A 14,925-nucleotide genomic window follows, 5' to 3' on the forward strand; every position below is an offset into this window, starting at 1 on the left:
ACATTGGACTATACCAGCTTCCTTCACACTTCCCTTTTGATGACTGTGGAATGAATTCTTTTTCATTTGGCTCAGGTTTAAATCAAGAGTGTGGTAATCCATGTAAGTAATTAAAATTCAGTAAAGATCTTTCTTCACTATTTGTTTGGCTTCTACCATTGCAGAATTGTTTATTAAGCTGTGTGAATAACTTGCCAAGGATATTTCTCACATAGAATCACCTGTGAAAAACCACACTCTTTATTGCAGCTGCTGCTAAGTTGTATTTTGGTTGGTTACTAGCTTTGCTTAATGAAAAGAGACGATCTATGAGTATATATTAGTTAACTAATTTACCTGCTCAACACACATGCTGTCCTCTCCTTGGCAGTGACCATGAGTGCTCACAACTTTTCCATATTCCTTCTCTAGCCTCAAGATTTATGCATCGCTTTCATTTTGTACAGGGTAGGCAGTGTTAAAAAGTGCCTATTAAAAGGTGAGCACTTTTCTTGAGAGTGCATGCCTGGACGTTGTACTTCCTCGAGTCTCTACCTCCGTATGGCTTCTTAACTCCCAGAAATGGCATCATTATCCATTATCCATCTTTCTGCATCATCTGGGATTTCTGGAGGTGACTTGAAACTCAGTTGCCAAAGGAGCTTATTAAGTCTAACAGGTATCAGAGCAAGGTCCTGCTGTCTTCAATATTTTCCCAAAGCTTGATAGGCACGTCCCACCAACTGATGCTAGACCATTTGTTCAGGCGGCCATTTTTGTCCTATGAGCTGTGTGTACTTAGGTTCTCATAAAGATCTCAGGAAAATCCATTTTACTTTTACTTTTCCAGGGAGCATTTTCTTCCAAAGTAGTGGTAACTTTCTTTCACTGAGACTGATAGCAGTATACTGGTAATTATTTTGCAGTTTTCAGAGTAAATTTCCTTTCCAGCTGTTTGCAATGAATATTTAGTGACATTTGAAGGAATCCGGTTTCAATTACATAAACTTTTTGGAGGTGTGGTCAGGAAATAATTAGAATCATCTCATGGGACTGTGATTAGCATTCAGTCCTCAATTTCATAAAATTCCTTGATAATGTCTTAACTTGGTCCTGGGAAGACTATCTCTTACCCCCTATAAATTCATATGATCACCATGTTTTCATTTGGTTCTATAAGCATTGTGATGACTTTTTTAGTGATTGATAAGGACCCCAAACATTTCTCCTTTTAAAGATGGAGCCTCAAGAACATGTACTTGAAAGAAAATTGCTAGAAACCAGCCTTGAAGTTGTTGTAGCCAAACAGTTAGTGCCCCAATAAATATGGCTCACACATCTTTTTTTTTAAGTATCTAAAAGTATAGAAGAATTTTGAAAATTTTACTAAATGCACTTCTATACAGTTTTAAAAATATTTGACTGTATCTTAAAAATGTATCAAGTACTAAGTTTCATTCATGTATGAGCATCCTTAAGCCTCCTGTTTTGGGCCGTATCTGTGATGCCCTTATGATTTCTGAGCCACAATAGAAGTCTAATTGAAATGGAGCCAGATAAAAGGAAAATATAATAGAATTTCCCGACTTCTTTTCTAGCTGGCCCTGGGACCGTTTGAAGAACTTCCAACATAATGGCTTTCATGAACTGGAATTTCTCCCATAATTACTCTTGGGGACATGCAGAATCTAAAACAAAATAAAACATTTTTTTTTTTAAGTTTGTCATGTTATTATCCCTCTAGCTGGTGCCTGCAGCCTTGGGAATATTCTTCCTCTCTGTGTTCGCCAGGGTTGCATCTAGCATTGCATCCAAGTGTTTAGATTTGTTGGCATAGAACCGCTTTGAAATGGGCCATCTTGGTGGGTCTGCAAATCAGTATAATATTGACAATGAAGCTGTCTGCATTTGGGGGGCATGGGTTTCACGTATGCACAAAGCAAGCTGTAATTTTAGATAAAAGAATCAGTGTAATGACTTTAACATTTTCAGGTGTGTACTTAGAGTGTTTATGAGGTTGTTGAGAATGCTTACACACTTTCTCATCGTAATAGAACACTGACATCTGCATCATGCATTTATGAGAGTTCGTTACCCACGTGTAACTATTCCTATAGGCTCCAAAAAGCTTAGACGCACATGGAAATAATAGCCACCATTTATTGAGCATCTTCTGTGTGCCAAGCATTTGGCTAAATATTTTAGTGACTTTACAGTTAATATTTCCATTTCTGGATGGATTTCTGTGCATTCCCATGTATAGAAGTATGTATTATGTTGTGTGTATAGCTACAAATACAGTTTTGATTTAGTTTCCACATAAAAGGTGATACGTATGTGTTGTTATCCAACTTGATTTGTTTCTCCCTAGCCCCGTGAATATGTTAGGTCTCTCAATGTCATTATCCATGGACCTAGCACAGTCTTTGAACCTGGGCATAAGATTCTGTTCTCAGACTTGCCTGCACATTATAATCACCAGTGAAGTTTGAAAAATTCCCATGCCCGGGCCCCCACTACCAGAGAATCTGATATAATTGGCCCAGAGGCAAGCCAGGGCATCAAGATAAGAGAACCAGTGTTTTATACTATGGATGTACCAACATTTATTAAAACATTCCCCTGATGAATGACATTTGGATGATTCCCTTATTACCAGTAATGAGTCCTGTTTTCTTTATATTGCAATGTTGCAGTATACATTTTGTTATTATATCTCTGGTCCATGTGTGAATGACTATATCTGTAAGTTAATCCCTAGATACAATCCGGAAATTCTTAGATGTGATTCAAAGAGCCGGCATATTAAAAATAACAGTAGATAGATTACCCCACTGAGGTGAACCAGTCAACTTTTCTGTCCACAGGTTACTAGATTGCCCTTTGTGGGCCTGAGGGCTCTCCCCGTTGTCCCCCTCCCCAGTTTAAAAAAATAATTTTGTTCTGATTCTGGAGGACTGTATATCTAAGTGCTTATGGCAGTTCCCGACATGAAGGGAGACTGGGGAAACCTCTTGTTAAAGCTTGATTTCTCTAGGTCTCTTTAGAGTGCCATCCCTTTAAGAATTAGTTTTGTAGGCTGACATGACAAAGTAACGCCTTCACTTCTAATTGTCAGAGGGTGTGTGTCTCAGGAAGGGCTGGGGCAGTTCTGGTTGAAGACCAACACCCACTGACTAGAGCTGTACGACACCTGAAACAGGTGAAGCTCAGAGTGTCCCTTTACTGCCTTACTTGTGTACTTGAACTTGCATGCAATTGAAGCTTTTACTGTCATCTTTCCATAAACCTCTCTTGAAGATTTGTTATGTATAATTTGTAGGTAGAGTTTTTATGAAGGGCAGAGTGCTTCTTTCAAAGGGAGTTTCAGTTTTCATAATAGACTCCCCATCGGCTGTCCTTACGGTTTCAGGGTGGCTCCTCCCCACCTCGTCGGAAGGACTCATTCGGGAACAGCCCAAATGTGGGTGTGGCACTCGCCTTGCGCAGAGCAAGCCCATCTGAGCAGCAGACTCATCCCACTGTAATTTTAAACCCGGGAATCACCATGTATTTGGCTCACTATGAGCATATTTTATATTTGTAATGGCAAGTGGTAGCGGCGTCCACACATGTTCAGAGTGATCTTACTGAGGTGAAAGTGTGAAAGCTCGTGGCCCTGGGTGCTTGCAGTGGGTTTTTCGTATCGGTGACCAATTTATAATCACTCTCCTGGGCAGAGAAGACGCCCTCGGAAGTAGAGCGCAGGCTAATCAGTAGATGAGATCAGTGACTGAGGCCAGTGTGAAGGGGAGGCCGGTCGATGCTGCGATGTCTGCATCTTTGCAGGGGCTGAGCTGGGTGTGCTCCATGGTTGTTTTTGTGTAAGTGGTTGGACTGAACTATTAAACCTGTTAAATCTTTAGAATGTACAGGAAAGCCAAGGGTTGTTTTTTTTAAATGCATTTTTGCACACCCCCCCCCAAACCCTCAGAGAATTTCCCACAGTTTGCAGATAAGCTGACTAACCTGCAGAGCCTTGATTTAGTGATGACAACTGCCCTGTAGAGATTAAACCAGCCTCATTCCAGGAATTTGTTCTGCTGATACACACAGGAATGTCAGAGAAAGGAATCTGGCTCACACGCTTTCACCACACAGTAGCTGTCAAACATAAATTCCCCCTCCACCTTTGCGATATTGTTCTCATTGTCCTTTGTAATGGCCACTCACAGTCCATCGGCTATAGAGGACTTCAGAAGTCGTCCCCAAAGTCACTCCCCAGAAGGAGTGGTTGCCCTGGTCCTGGAACCCAGGCCCTGCCTCCGTGGCTGCCTATGTTACATGGTGTCTGTCCATCAGCTTTCCCCTAACTGAAGAGCAGACATTGGCCGTGAAAGAGATGGGGGTTTCTTAATATTTACCAGAAAAGCTAATTTTAACCGAGAACTTTGTTCTACATGGTGTTTCATTTTCTCCTGTTGCAATTGTATTAAAGTAATCTTGGCATAAAAGTAGTCAGAAGAACATGAAAGGAGGACCATAATTAGAGAGTTTTTAAATTTCTTTACAGTAAACATGAGCATATAAAGCCCTCTAGGCAAGCTTTTCTTCCTTTATTTTCGGTTCAGAGAACTAGAGTTTCCCTAGGATTCCAGTAGACACCCTTCACAGAGGCCTGTGTAGAAATACAAAGTACACCTACTTGGCAATAAAGTGCCTTGATGATAAAATGTAGTTACAGTCTTTGAGACGGAGTAAGGTCGAACAGCGCTCGGCCGAGGCTGTGAAGGTCAGTAGCAGGCGTCACTTTTCCGGGGGACCATGTCTTGTGACCTAAACATCACAGTGAGGTTGGTGCCACTTGTCCTTGGCCCAGAACACTTCAGTTTATCGTCTCTAACTCACACTGAACATTGCCTGGAGATCCGGAAAACATAGTTATTCAAACTAAGTCTATGACTCTCCAACCTCTTCCCTCAGGATTTGCCAGAATTATTTCAGTTGTGAGAAGGTTCCAAAAATGCCTAATGATATATTTCTTTTGGGGCCATGTCTTTTAATATCAGTTGCATTTTCTGTGGGGATGGCACCCAAAGGTTGGCTGCTTGTGGGGGAAGGTCTGAAACGTACACTGCCTGCAGTGTAGTGATCGCGGTGCGAAGACATTTTAAGAGGCCCCACGTTACCTGTACTGGTGAAGGCTGACTTCAGGGGCTATTTCTGTGGGGTCAGCAGAGGACCAGCACATACAGAGTGCAGGTGATTGCTGCTGTCTCGCCATATACAAATGCTGCTCTTGCAACTGTGATGTTTTATTCTCGTGTCCTTTTTGAAAGACCTGCGGTCTTCGAGAGACTGCCCACACTCCTGCGAACACGGTGCCCCAGGGCTGCGGTCTGCAGCCTGTGCACCCAGGGGCAGCCCTGGGGCCCGAGGGCAGGCGGCAGGCACTTCTGGGCGCTGTGCACCGCCCCCATCTGCTCCCGGTGCATAACTTCACAGAAAAACATGAATGGATAATAACAGAAAATGGTATCGGAACAGTGGGAATCAGCAGTTTTGCACAGAATGCTTTGGGAGATGCTTACCGCAGTCTGCCTGAAATTGGGACAGAATTGAACAAACAAGAGGAGTTTGGTGCTTTGGGAAGTGTGAAAGTTGCCAGTGAACTCTCTTCTCCTCTGTCAGGGAAAGTAACTGAAGTTAATGCAGCTCTTGCAGAAACTCCAGGACTTGTTGGCCAATCTTGTTGCGAAGATAGTTGGCTGATCAAGATTCCACAGAGTAAGCCTGCAGATCTAGATGAACCAATGAGTGAGGAAGCATAGGAGGAATACGTGAAATCTGATGAGGAATGAGAGTGGAACCCCCCTAGATAAAGTAGTAGTATGAAACAGCAACAAAAACAGTTGCATTCTTTTTCTTTTCTTTCTTTCTTTTTTTTTTACCAGCTTGTTAAAGAACAAAACTCGGCCTCTTGGAAGAATGAGAGCTTTGATGTAAGGATCCAGTTGTAGCTTCCTATGTTTGTGTAACCCTCCCACTGAACTTCATTTTTGTGCATTCTGAGTGGAACCCTTAGAGGCAATGAAGATAGAAACCCAAAAGGGGATTATAATTTGCATTTCTTTCAGTTTCAGCTTAAAATTGTTTATTGACTTAACTCACAGACTGGCGACGGGGTCAGCAGGCCCAAGGGCACGGGCTCTCTGGCAAGGCTGTTCATTCTTTGGTGGGGAGCTCCGATGACACTTTGGGTTTGGCTCTCCTCCCGGATGATCAAGACGAGATGTCCTGGCTTCCAGACTGGTTTCTGTCACGTGAACAGCACGGACTTCCTCACTCAAGAACTGAGTTATATTGGCTTTAGGGATTTTTGCCCTAAACCCATGGCTAAAGTATTGAGTCATGACAGAACAGTCATTGCCAGCTTTTTAGGGTGAAACCTAGAGGTCTCCTCCTTTGCTCTTTACATGAGGGAGAGGGTGTTTTTGGCAGGAGTGTATGACTTAGGCTTGGAGAACAACTGTTAATTAAGTGCTGGCTGAGGCTGGGTCTAGCTTGATGGTGTGCATGGGCTTCACTTGGGTTCCTTCCTCCCTTATCGAGGGAGGAAGTGGGGGAGGATGGGGATTGGTTCTGACTTTCACTTTGCACACCCCCTGCCTACACTGATGCAGAGAGGACACAGGAGGGAGTGGCTTTGCTTCTGCTGCTCTGCTTTAGGCTGGGCAGCAAAAGTGTTTCCAGGGTGCCAGGGGCCTTTTTGAATCCTTGGCTTTGAACTTTCTCCTTGATGGTTGGGGTGCCTGCGTTGTCTTCTTGCATCAGCAGAGTCCCTGGACTGACAGGACAGACTGCTTGCTGGGTGTATTTCTAGGAGCCCGTCAAAGAAGTGCCCTGGTAGAACATCCTTTTGGGGCCGAGTATGTGGGGAGGGCTGTCCCTACACTGGATGCACTTACTGAGAAACGCCCTTTCCTTTTCCTGAGGGCGGCGATGTTGAAACTTGCAGGGAAACACATCCCCTTTCAGATGTTTCTCCTACAGCCTTTACACTGTATCTCATGAATTTTTTTAACGCTCCAAATAGGATTTGGCATCTAGTGTACTTGGGAAATGAAAGCAGACGTGAGGAATGTGAGAGGGGAGTGAGATGGCCAAGGAAAGAAGCAAAGCAATTTTTTTCCTCTCACATTCTTTTCGATAAGAGAATTTGGGTTAACATTATCGTGTTGTTGAAACCCAAATTGCATGTCAGGGCCCTTAGGAAAAATGAAAAACATGGCGTAAACTGCAGCTCTGAAAACAATAGGATGGGCCATGGAACTTGAGACTTCTCCCAAGTATTCTAGTTGCTTCTACGGCATAAATTTTCTCTCTTGTCCGTCTTTTATGTCTGTGACATTGTTTCAGTAACTCCAGAGACCCTTTATAATAAAGAAACAATGACAGTATTTTAGTGTTGAAATTATAATTGGAGAATTAAATGTGAATTACCATCTGTCTTGATTAAAATAATAGAAATGGGGCATGACATACGTGGTCCCCTCTGCACTCTAAAAATACATGCAGAAGCTCAACTGTTGAACCAATTTGGTGGCTGGGAGGAGCTCAGGGTCTCCCCTTCTTTTCCCCTCCTCCAGCATCTAAGCTGTTGCTTCCCATGTAGGCACTGTCGTGAAGAGGAACACCTTGGTGGCTTAGCCAGTGAGCACATTTCTCTGTTTGGACGGCCGTCTGATAAATGTACGGCAGAAGTCTCTGATGACCCAGTTTAAATGAAGTATAGATCAGGGCAGATCTATTTGTCTACATGATCTTCAAGCTGCCCCCCTAGATTTGGAACCAATCATATGTCGCTTTGCGGAAAACGAACCGCCTGCATCACCCAAGTGTTGTGACTTGGCATTACCAAAGGAAAACGTTAAGGAGGGTTTTCTTGCGGACTGTAAGTTAGTCATTGTTCTTTATCATCATGATTATCATCATCTACATTCCTTAAGTTTGGCCCTCATTTTTTTTTTTTTTGACTGTTACCACGTTGAGAGTCCTGTTTTGTTAAAGACAGTACAGATGACTCCGACTTTGAGCGAGGCCACAAATGGATTAAATTTCTTATTCTTTGCTAAGCAAAATGCACCTGCCCCAGAATCTTAAGTAGCTTTTTAATTGCTTCCTTGTGCACAGCATAGCAATAGTCATCTGTAATGTGGGAGATGGATTGCATTTTGGATGTCCCAGAAGTGACTTCCCCCCTCTGCACCAAGGCCAGAAGCTGAGATTAGAAGACGTCTTCTGGTTGAGGGACCAGTTGTCATGGGGAATTAGTCCTTTCCTTCAGGCTGAGCTGATTAAAAGGGGGCCAAGATGTGGAAACATAGGCTCCTGGTTTCAGTAACTGAATTTCTTCTTTGCTGGACAGAATGTCCAACTTCACTGCTCCCTAAATGTTCCTACAAGGCTGTGATCTCTCTAATCTGTGGGCCATCTTCATCTATTTCTCAAACACCAAGCGCTGTGTCTGGCCTATGGATTGAGGAGGCTCAATGTCATAGCTGAGGAGGCTCAGCTATGACAGCTGAGTAAGTGACTCCGTCTTGGGCAGTGTTCACTGGATGGCAGGAATGGGGAAGTGTCTCAGAGATTCTCTTAGTGGGTCTATTTCCAAAAGAGCTCACTCAAAGACCGGCGGGAAAAACAGGCACCAGTTAGTTCAGCCAGAAAGAAGTTCTTCTCTCCAGGGAAGTTCTTCTCTCCAGGGAAGTTCTTCACCCCAAGGATGAAGTCTGTCTGTGAGATTGCTGTCGGTGTCAAAAAGCTTGACAAACGGCTAAAGAGCACTTGGCGATCTGATCGGCTTCCAGTGTTCTGGCAGTTGTGAGAAACAGATCTACAGGCAGCTGTGGGAAGAACACGCAATCACACAACCCTGAAGCTCGGGGATGAGATCATTTGTACTTGGGCATTTGTGCTCTTGCAGTCAACAAACATTTGTTGCGAATAAGCTCTGTGCCAGGGACTGAATGAAGCATGGCCCCTGTCTCGGCATCTCATAGTCTAACGGCGTGAAGCAGATAGGATTTTTTTTTTAAACAACAACAACGCATTCAACTATGTATATACCACTAGGGTTGTGGAAAGAAATGTGTGACCGTCTCTGGGAAACTTAAGGTTCGTAAATGCAGCGGACTTTGAGTGGGTCTTGAATGGTGAGCGGATGGTGGTCAGGTTAAGAAGGAAAAGAGCACACAAGGCTAAGGGGACTGCCAGGCTGTGGCCTCAGAGGTGTGAGTGCTGCTAAGGTCTGATGACCGCATGCTCAGGGGTGTGTGGGGGCTGGGGGGCAGGTGGGCACACAGTATTCAGGGTGTCGGGACACAAGGGTAGAGAATAAAGTAGGTAAGGGCTGGGCCACTGAGGGTACTGTGGTCCAGGCTGGAAGGCTGGACTCTGTCCAGGAGACAGTGCAGAGCTGAGTGGCACAGCGAGATTAATGATGTGCTGAGAATAAATCCCAGACCCCTCACTCTGGTGTATGCGGCCCTGGGTCTGGGCACCCCTGCCCTCTCCTGTTACTCACTGTGCCCCAGCCACACTGGGTCGGGGGGTCTTCCTTCCCTAACTCAAACGTGCCAAGTTCCCCACCTGCTTCTGGCTTCTGTGCACCCTCCTTATGCCTGGAATCTTCTTCTCGGATATTCGTAGGGCTTTTGCATTTACCCATGAGGTCTCAGTTTAAATTCCCTTCCTGGAGAGGCCGTCCCTGATCGTACTGTCCACCACCATTGTCACCCGCTCCTTTCACTTTCTTCTCACGTTCCCTGCAACACTAACAAAATCAGTACTCGTTTTAGTTTACCTGATATTTTTCTGCCTTCTCCAGAGTAAATAAGCCCTCTGAGGTTACATTTTCTCATTTTTATCCTTCTTTCCTAAGTACCTATCCCAGTGTTCAACATATAATTGGTATCGATCAGCATTTGGCTTCGTGAGTTAAACGGGTGAGTATGATGGTCTGGGGCAACCTTGGCAACCTTCAAGTCCTGGGCCCCCACGTGGGCACACCACCTATTTCTATGTGGTTCCCAAGTGAAGAATGGTTTTCACATTTTTAAATGGTACAGAAAATCAAAAAAAGAATATTTTATGACATGACATTATATGAAATTCAAACTTCAGGATCCATAAATAAAGTTTTAGTGACACACAAGCATGCCCATGATCACAGATGCTTGTGGCTGCTTTCAGGATAAAATGGTAGAGTTGATTAACTGTGATAGAGGCTTTTAGTGGCCTGCAAAGCTGGAAATATTTATTATCTGTCCCTTTGCAGAAAAGATTTGCCAACCTCTAGTCTGGGAATCAAGGGTCAGGGAGAAGAGTTACGAAGCTGTTGCAGTGATTCCAGAGGGAGAGGCCAAGGCGGGTGTGCTGCGCTGAAGTCGTGACCTTGAGGTTGGAGAGGGTGGGGACTGGGTCCCAGCCTAGTAAGCAAGCAGGTTTCCTGACCTCTGCCGAGCTTCTCTGCCCTACTCTCAACCAATTAGTCTTCTCTGAATAAACATCTCTTTGCCTTTACCAGCAAATCAAGTCTCTCACAAACTTTTCCTAATCGCCCCGCCCCCTCCCAAGTGTCCTCTGAAGTCTCATATGTGAAATGGGGATGATGGGGTGATGTGATGGGTGTGAATGCGCTTACTAAAGTCAGGCACGCGGGCAGTTGCTGGGATCTCTCGATAGTGAAGTGCCAGGGCAGTTAACTGGCTAGACATGTCTATTGTCACTGAGGAGGTCCAGTGGGATGATTACTTTTGCTTCCTGTTTTGGTCTATGTCTAGGAGACTGGGCCCTAAGCAGTGGCATTGCAGACATGTGTATGAAAAATGGTTACTTGGTAGAAATCTCAAATCTTTGCCATCATCTATAGTTTGTTTTCGTGTGAAAGAGGACCTTGTATTTGGGGTTCCACAGAGGAACCGGCATCAAACTTGGCCTTTGGGCTTTACTGAGGCTTTTGAACACAAATCACCTGTTAAGGCAATATTTTGTCCTCATTAAAATGATTTCAATTAGTTTCTTAAATGTACTAGGCTCTGTATCTTGTTACACATCTTAGAAACTAGCCAAGGCTCTTATATTCTTTGGTTTATAGAACTACTGACTTTTTTTAAGACTTAAAAAATGCTTTGGAGTGATTGTTAGCTCTTCACGTTTCCTCTGCACCCATCCTTGAAACAGCCAGAATTCAGTGTAACTTGGGTCTCAGTGAAACAGCTTGCAAAATGCAAAACTAAAACAATTGTCTTTCTAAATAAATTTCAAAAAATAAAGCAGTTGTCTTTCCATTCATTTCCCAAGGGCTTTGGTGTTACCCCTACACATGTAAGTCACGATGCAGCGCTTGTGGTGGGCGTTTCCTTTCGTAGTTGACTCTTCTATGGGGGGGGGGAAGACCCAGATCACAAAGGACTCTGTTGGCTATGGTCCTGGGGTCACAAAATGCTACAAGAGCCCAGAGCCCAGACCACATTCCATCGACTAGGTTAGTACATGTGTCTCGTGTACTGCCATGAACTGGGGACACGGCAGTGGACAGTAGATGCTAGGCCCCTGCCCTATGAAATAATCATGTAGGATGACTTCAAATAGTGGTGGCCGTGGAGAACACGCAGGCTAGGAGGATCGAGAGTGAGTGGGCGTGGAAGACGCACTGCTGCAGATAGGTAGTTGCAGACGTCTTCTGAAACGGTGACATTTGTGTTGAGGTCACAGTGATGAGGAAGAATTGGCCGTGCACAGGTGTGGGCCAGAATATGCCACTGAAGGGCACGGCTGATCCAGAGGCCCTGAGGTAGGAGCCAGCACGGCCAGGTAGTTGAAGCGCAGCGACTCGTACAAAGAATGTTCCGTCGTGAAGTAGAGAGGCAGGCAGGGGCCAGCATAGAGACCCTTGGACGCTGTTGGATGGCCTTTGCGTTGTTCTTATAAATACAGGGAGTAGCCACAGGAGGGTTTCTATAAAATAAGATTACTAAGTAATAATTCAAGATCCAAAGTGGATAAAAGCCGAGCGGCTGGAATGAGAAGTTGACCTAATGAAAATCTCTAATCTCTCCCCCATCTCCCATCTAATAGTTGGGGTACTTACACCTTAGGCATTGCTAACAGGTTAGTCTAGTCTAAAGACAACAGAGCCGGGAACTTCTTGTTTCCACCCTGTCCCATTCACAGGCATCGGGAAGTTCCTCTGTGTGTCTCCTTAGAGCAGCTACCCACTGCTTTTAAATTTAACCTTGGGATGACACAGCACTGTTCCTGGTTCTGGGTATCAGCACTGAAATCAGTTCAAGGTTAGTTGCAGGCCTGTGTCTGCCCCTCGGGCCTTCCATTCCCTTTCCGGACGTGCCTGCAGTGGTGTTAGCCCTGTACCAGGGCCTGCTGACACTGTCAGGACGTGAGGCTGGCTCTGTCGTCTGATTATCTGCAGTCTACTCTCCGTGAGGGCGCTCAGCATTCACTGTAGTTTCTCTAGCAAGGTCACCTGCCCACAGCTCAAAAAAATGAGAGTGGTCAAGACCCAACCACGTTTGCTTGCTCTCTCCCTTTCTTTCTCCCTCTCTCGTTCAGAGAAGACTAGGAGAGGCTTTACATTTAACTCCCTGTTGCCTGTGGGATAAATACAGGCTCCTCAGCCGGGGCTGCAGCATCTGCACACTGGCACCCCTCTCCAGTCTGACTCCCCATGGCTTCTCCCCGAAATTCGCCCCTTTGTGGATCCTTCCTCCACCTTCCCTGCACAGATGCAATTCTCCTCCTCTGCCCGCACAACTCATGAAGGGCCAGTTCGCACCCTACCGTCTTCTTTCTTCCTACCCCATTGCTCGTTAAAAATGGAAAACCTACAAAAGTTATACACAAGTATGCTCTCCCAAAAGAATGTTCCCTCTCTTACCTTTTCCCAGTCCCCGTTCCCTCAGTTAGGAATTTGCTGTGTATCTTTCCAGGCCTTTTGCTATGCATTTACATATAAACGCATTAAGTTTTTCTTTTTTCACTTGATAGTATAGTATCTTTGCAAGCCAATACATACAGTTGTAACTTTAAAAAAATTATGCAATCATTAAAAATGTATTTTTATGGTAATAATTCAAATTTAAAAGGTTATGCAGTGAAAAGGGTATATAGTGAATAGTTCTCCAATTCCCTATTTTCATTTTGGATGTTATTGCTAGTTAACACTTTCTTACATATATTCATACATGCTTTAAAACATATAATCCCATAGTACATGGTATATATATCATGTAGCATCTTGAACATTTTTCATATCTAGATACACAGATGCCTGTTCTTTTTAATGAGTGTAAAGTATTCTGTTGTGTGAATACACTCTGATTTATTTAACCATCTTCCTATTAGTGAACTCATTTTATCTTTTATGTTTGGAAATCTCTGACCGTTCTAGTTCACGTTAAGTCACTGTTCCTTTGTTATAAATCTCAATTATTTAACACGATCAACATTAACTGAGTACCTCCTATCTTCCTGGCACTGTGCAGGGCCCCAAGATGCTTAATATGTCGCTCCCTTCCCGCAGTTTGACTTATCACAGTCTAACAGGAAGACACACTCCTAGAAAACTTAGAAGGTGACACGAGCTGGAATGGGTAGATATGCATAGCTGCTTATCACATATATTATTAATTCTGCTTGGGGAAGGCAAAGAAGGGGAAATTACAATTGAACTATAAAGGATGAGAAAGAGATCTGGGGGCAAGAAAGAGAAGGTCGTTCATACAAGGGGAATAACAACAAAATGAGCTGGCAGGCAAGAGCATGTAATGTACAAAGAATGGCGGGTAGCCCGAAGTGATGGCGGCATCTGCTGTGGTAGAGACTGACAGGGTTGTGCTGTTTGCTCGGCAGTTGGTCATAGGAAACATTGAACAAACGAGTAGAAAGGCATGTGCGCTGTGCCCACCTGGACTCCGAACCCCTTGGGGTTATTCTATCTATGCTCTGCAAGGCACTGCCATGGCCTCCAGAGCAGGGGGCTCTTTCTTAAATTGGTCTGATTTTTTTAAAAATCATTTATTCACTTTGCACTCTTAACGATGTCATGTCCTCTTTTTGCAGAGCGTAGTCACTCAAGAAATAGAACAGAATTCAGCCATGGCCCCAAGGAAGAGAGGTGGACGGGGGATTTCATTCATCTTTTGCTGTTTCCGAAATAACGATCACCCAGAAATCACGTATCGGCTGCGAAATGATAGCAACTTTGCCCTTCAGACCATGGAGCCAGCATTACCCATGCCCCCTGTGGAGGAGCTGGACGTCATGTTCAGTGAACTGGTGGTAAGTCCCAGATTCCCATCCCAGATTCCCATTCTCTCCTTCCCATCCTTGGGAGCTGGGAGGGAGAGGAGAGAAGGTGCGTGGTTGGTTTGGCTAGCCGTGGGCTTGCCCTGCTTCTGTGAAATGACCCCCATCTGTCCCTTACGTCTGCATCCGAACTGTCAGCACTGACCCTGTGGAAAAGGGGGAGAAGGAAGAAGGTAGCATTACTACATCAAAGGGCCTTGCTGGTCCTCTCAGTGGAGCAATTTAGACCCTTAAGACTTCAAATGTGTGGCAGCATTGCACCCTAAGTTGCCCTTTCTAATTCTTCTCCATCCCAACCAGTCTGTACTTGTGTGCGTAAACAATCCCCTCATCTGCCTCATTCCTCCTGGGGGTCCCCCATGCTTCCTCCATCCCCGCGCCCAGGGTACAGTATTAATGTCTTTCTAAAAATTAGTCATACTACCCCTCCTGTCCTTGACCCTTTGATGAAAGACATTATTACTGAAGTACAATGTAATTATTTAGCCTAATGATAGGATTGCAATAATAACTGTTGTGGGAAACTTTTTATAGATGCTATCATATTTCAGAATCCACTACACTGAAGTGAGAGATGTA

General features: G+C 44.5%; 1 protein-coding gene across 5 annotated transcripts in view; it reads left to right on the forward strand.

Moving 5' to 3' along the window:
* DAAM1 (dishevelled associated activator of morphogenesis 1) overlaps positions 1 to 14,925 on the forward strand; it is a 150,700-nt gene that overhangs the window by 46,995 nt on the left and 88,780 nt on the right. For all 5 annotated transcript variants that reach the window (XM_024567810.4, XM_053929185.2, XM_045202018.2 and 2 more), the window contains exon 2: positions 14,101 to 14,319. In XM_024567810.4, coding sequence (XP_024423578.2) covers positions 14,137 to 14,319 — 183 coding nt within the window. In that variant the 5' untranslated portion in view covers positions 14,101 to 14,136. The remainder of the gene's footprint in view (positions 1 to 14,100; positions 14,320 to 14,925) is intronic.

This window comes from Desmodus rotundus, chromosome 7 (assembly GCF_022682495.2).
Source record: "Desmodus rotundus isolate HL8 chromosome 7, HLdesRot8A.1, whole genome shotgun sequence".
NCBI classification, from domain to species: domain Eukaryota; kingdom Metazoa; phylum Chordata; class Mammalia; order Chiroptera; family Phyllostomidae; genus Desmodus; species Desmodus rotundus.